Genomic DNA, 5156 nt, shown 5'->3' on the forward strand with positions numbered 1-5156 from the left:
CCCAAACCTTGTAATGGGTTACGCACAAGATTTTCTCTAGCAAGACCACAAATCCCTCTTGCATCATTTACTCCAAAACTTTAAATAAAATATAATTAAAATTTCTTATAATAAATTTTAATTCGACTAAAATTCTGGGATTATTAAAATTTAAGTAAAAATACTAAGAAGAAAAATTAATTAATTATTTTATCTTCGATTTTCTGAATCCACACCTACTTCTCTTTTGATGCTTAAATAAAGAAAAATTAATTAATTATTTTATCTTCGATTTTCTGAATCCACACCTACTTCTCTTTTGATGCTTAAATAAAATTTATTTCATTTTTTAAAATTCATGAATTTTCTGATCATTACAAAATATTTTATCATTTATTTCAATTTTACTCAAAATTTTTGGATTGTTACATTACCATTGAGCTACCAATTCCCTTTGTTATATCTACTCCAAAAATTAATAAAATACATTTAATTATCTAATTATAGATTTTAATTTAACTTAAATTTTGGGGTTATTACAATACTTTTCTCACTTTGAATTACTTCTTGTGACTTGCACATACACTTGCTGGCCAGTTTGTTCATGTATTTTTTTTTTTTACTATTTTATGAAATAGCAATAAAATTTTTTTCTTCACCAGTCTGATCCTTTCTTCAAGTTTATTGCAAACATCATTTCAATACTTTACCACTTAAATTCCAATATACTTTTGTAAAGATTAAATTAAACAAAATATCATTAAAATATCAGCTAAAAATTTAAAAGTCTTATTGAATGATTGACAAATCATAGAACATATAGCTCTTACAACCTTCGATGACAATCATCGAAATTAAAGAAACATCATACAGAAACAAAGTGAAATTGCTTGCCACCCGAAACACAAACCAGAAACAAAAAGAGAACGAAATGGAATACAACATACAGTTCAAATAAAAGCAATATCAATAGGTGATCAACTTAGAGAACGAAGCCACACAATTGCATCATCATGAAATTGACATCTTGTGAAAAGCACAGGCACAATTCTCAACACCAATATCTTCAGCAACGCAAGGAGGCTGCATTTTCCTCTTATTATCTTGATACCATCCAGACCGATTCTTCACAAACTCACTCACAAAGGAATCTAACATTTCCTCCGACACATGTTGCATCACCACCACGTGTGATACATTGCCTTTGTTGGCCAAGCTCCACTTACGAGCAAATGCATCATCTTGAGGCCTCTCGAACACTACAGTGTTGCTAAACTTGTTTAACAAGGTTCCGATACCATGGTCTCTCAAGCAATCTTGAAGGTAGACTGCCTTCTTAATGCACTCTTGAACTTCTCCTCGAAGACCATTGAAGCCTTTCTTGTTGAGAGCATACCAAATAAAGATCGGAGCATGGCCTCCTCGACTTCCTGAGATGGTGGCGTCTCTTGAAGCGATGTATTCTACTTCTCTTGAGAGAAAATCAATGTATTTTAAACGAGTTATCAGGATGCCACAAGGCATTGGACAGCCCAAGAATTTGTGGCCAGAAGTAGTTATGCTTCCAATAGGTTTTTTAAAAGAAATATCCGGTGCCTGTGAATTTCACAAGTGATGCATTATGATATCAGGATCAATTTCTTTTTACTTCCATGTATAAATTATCACGAGCTATAAGTGTACATGTTAATCTCTAATACAAACTAAATAAAGGTCCAATCTAATCATATTGTTCATTATTTCTCTATTCTTACTTCCTAATTGACTTTAAATTTTGTTGTATCATATTGTTAATAAGATATTTCCATTTCATTTCATCCGTTCTACTCACCCCAACGTCAAAAGGTACCATCATTCCAAATAGTGCGGCATCACAATGAATGTAGAATTGATCTTGAGTGAAACCACAATCCTCAAGTGATTGCAGTACAAGATCAAGGTCATCAATGGCTCCCTTTAAAGTTGTCCCTGCTAGCAAACAACACCACTGTTATATATATACACACACATACACACATAAATATAGAGAGAGAGAGAGTAGAGGAAAAAGACCTATGTTTAGGTTGATGATTGCTGGCTTGTCCTTGTTTAATAAAAGAGACGCCTTTAGTTCCTTATAGTCAATCTCACCAGAGATTAGAGTCCCCACCACCACACACTTGATTCTAAGAAGCCTAGCTACTTTCAACACTGAATAATGCGAGTCCCGTGATGTGTAAAGAAGTCCGTCAGGGTATAGTTCTCTCCTGTTTGTATAGTAAAAAATGAATATGTATTGATCTTTACACACACACACACGCATAGAAAAAACTCATTACACTTGGATTTTTTGATGGGAATAATAAAAAATCTAGTACTAACCCTACTAAAATCCCATGAAAATTTCCTTCAGTACCACCACTGGTAACATATCCCCAGTACTCATTCTTCTCTATTTGCCATAGTTTGGCAAACCAATCAAGCACGCACAGCTCAAATGGCTTTGAGTTCAGCGAATAACCGTTTCCAATAAATGGATCACCAGCATTGTTCAAGTGGAAACGTAGCAACTGCACCAGTGCGTCGTAGTTGAAGTCTAGATTAGTTGGATAACCTGCATATATACATACATTAAAGACTATATTTTTGAGGCATATATGACAAAAATTGGAAAGTCAATACATTAGAGTATTGTTAAATAACAAAATTAACCTAAGATGTGATCCTTTATGTGAGTAAAACTGTGGACATAGTGAGCAATGACTTTGGCCATCCCTGCGTCATCCACCCCATGGAATTGGGAGATGGTAGGAGTACTGATCATTGAACGTCCATTCTCTAATGCAGATTCCTCTATTTTCTTTTCTTCTTCTTTGAAAGGGAACACCTCTCCGACTAAAGCTGAAGTAGCCAAAGGCACCATTGGGTTTTCCATTACGATTAACTGAATATGGGTGCACTCGAGCTCACGCAGGTCGTCTAACGTAATTCTCCCTTTTTATATATGTGGGAAGGGAATGTGGGACCAGAAAAAGTGAGGAGACAGGAGAGTGATGGAGGTCGTATTTGGATTTGAAAGATGAAAAAATACCTAAATCTACTCATTAAATGAATGTCTCACTTAGCATGATAACAACCGTTCGGTTTAATCTAATGACCATTAAAGATTTTATCATATAATAATCTACAAGTACCGGATCTTGAATTTTTAGAGGAGATAGCATATGTAAGGAGTATTTTAATAATAAGAATTGTTTTAAATTTTTAAAAGAAAATATATTTTAATAATTTTTAAGTATTGACAAAAGACAACAGCAATAATTAAGACACTTAAATGAATAGATTTGGATCACTTACCAAATCCAATGTAATGAGGAAAATGTGAGGATGCATGAGAATGGTGAGATTGGGAAAGCTGTCGAGAAAAAGAATCCACACGTACGGATTTACTTTGACTTAAGGGGCCAGTGTAATAAAACATATCAATTCTCACATTGCTTTTTTTTTTTCCCCCTTTTTGGATTGAATTTTCATGTTACTTTTACTTTTTTTTTAAACTTTTTCATGCAAAAAAAATTATCAATGTCCTGTAATTAAGAATTCAAGCATTTCTAGTATAGATGAGAGCACGCATTTATATGAAATAAAAATCTTTAAAAAATTGAAAAAAGAAAAAAATAAATAATAAAAAAAGCTAGAAATGACAGAACTTTTAAATGTTTCCTTGTCCTCTAGCAAAAGAAAGAAAAAACTTTGTACGAAAGAAAAAAAGGAAAATATCGAGGGGCGAAACTAGAACTCCAAGTTGGGGGCCAGTTTTTTATGACCAAATATGTTATATAATTTTTTATTTTAAATATTTATTATTAATATATCTTTAAAATAATTTTAGGGATAATGAAAATTTTAGTTTCTTAAATTTGTTTTAATTATTAATTTGAGTTTTGAAGTTCTAACTCTATCAATCAAATACTTAAAATTTTACAACTATGCAAAATTAGTCATTATGTTCTAAAGGAAAAAACAAAATAAGAACTAACTGTGTATAATTATAAAATTTTAAGTGCTTAATTGGCAAAATTCAAATTTCAAGAATCAAATCGATGAGTATGACAAACATAAAGGATCAAGAGCTTCATTATACCATAAAGAGGTGACATACATGCAAGTGGAAGAGAAAGGGAAAAAATTGGGAAAGGAATGCACAGTTAAGAGAGACAAGGGGCAAAGTCAAAAGTGAAAAAATGAGGAGGGGCTAAGGATGTAATTTTACTCTTCGATCTAATCCCTCACCGCTCAAGCCTTATCTCACTGTGTTAAACAAAATTAGGGGACTGGGGGGTGGGGAGGGAGCAAGGCCCCCCTTGAATACAACTATGGTATTAAAAATTAGATCGAACAGACCGGTTCGATAGGGGACTCAATAACCTGAAGACCAGTCCGGTCCAGTTCAGTTGATCAAGTTGGACTCATATGACTCGAGATTAACTCGAGTAATCCTGCCCAACCCCTCGGGTCAAGTGAGTTGGGTGAGTTGTTATTTTTTAAAAAAAATTGACCCTCAAAATGACATCATTTTGGGGGTTATACTATAAAAAAAATAAAAGTTAAAAAAACCATAAGCCCTAAGTCTGTGGTCTCAATCTCATTGTCTAAACTTTAAAGCTGTAGTCTGTGGTCCGTGTCTATTTGAGCCTCTGAGGTCTCTCATCTCTTCCTTAAAGCTTCACCCTTGTTTCATCTCATCTCTGTTTGAATTCGAACACTAAACCCGTGTATCGAGAAGGCAAGAACCTCTTCTTGTTCGAGTTATGCTCTATTTGAATCTCGTTTTGGACTGCGTCTCACCCTCGTCTTGCTTGAGCTTCAACGGTCCATCTCAGCCTCTTAGGTAGCTGCTCTCTCTCCCCCTAATTGATTCAGATATGCTTCTCTCTCTCCTTTACAAGCTTCATGTTGCTTTGTATCTTTGAGCTTCATTTGTGATTTGTGTATGTATTTCGAATGTTGCTAAAAATTAATCTGAGCTTCATGTTGCTCTTATTTGTGTATTGTATTCTGGATTTCTGGTTGCTCTAGTTGCTCTAGTTGCTCTGTATCGTTTGAAAATTAATTAATCTTGATGATCCTTAGTCGTGTTATAATGGGTGAAATGCCTTTCATTTTACCATTTTATGATTACAAAGAATATCCTCATA

General features: G+C 33.8%; 1 protein-coding gene across 1 annotated transcript; it reads right to left on the bottom strand.

Moving 5' to 3' along the window:
• Positions 1-990: 990 nt before the first annotated feature.
• Positions 991-2893, bottom strand: LOC129286353 (serine decarboxylase 1-like). The gene is made up of 5 exons (XM_054922331.1): positions 2671-2893; positions 2341-2572; positions 2032-2225; positions 1811-1947; positions 991-1575 (listed from the first exon to the last, which is right to left on the bottom strand). Exons 1-5 carry the CDS (start codon positions 2891-2893, stop codon positions 991-993), a joined length of 1371 nt encoding a protein of 456 aa, XP_054778306.1.
• Positions 2894-5156: the final 2263 nt, after the last annotated feature.

Source organism: Prosopis cineraria, unplaced genomic scaffold (assembly GCF_029017545.1).
Source record: "Prosopis cineraria cultivar Desert tree isolate PC_DT_omini unplaced genomic scaffold, ASM2901754v1 PC11, whole genome shotgun sequence".
Classification (NCBI taxonomy): domain Eukaryota; kingdom Viridiplantae; phylum Streptophyta; class Magnoliopsida; order Fabales; family Fabaceae; genus Prosopis; species Prosopis cineraria.

Bases quoted from the DNA above. Each gene is read 5' to 3' on its own strand.
- LOC129286353 (XM_054922331.1), bottom strand. From the start codon at position 2,893: ATGGAAAACCCAATGGTGCCTTTGGCTACTTCAGCTTTAGTCGGAGAG. The intron at 2,226-2,340 runs GTTAGTACTAGA...CTATACAAACAG, and splicing joins TTTCATGGGATTTTAGTAGG to GAGAGAACTATACCCTGACG. The intron at 1,576-1,810 runs GTGAGTAGAACG...TGAAATTCACAG, and splicing joins TGGTACCTTTTGACGTTGGG to GCACCGGATATTTCTTTTAA.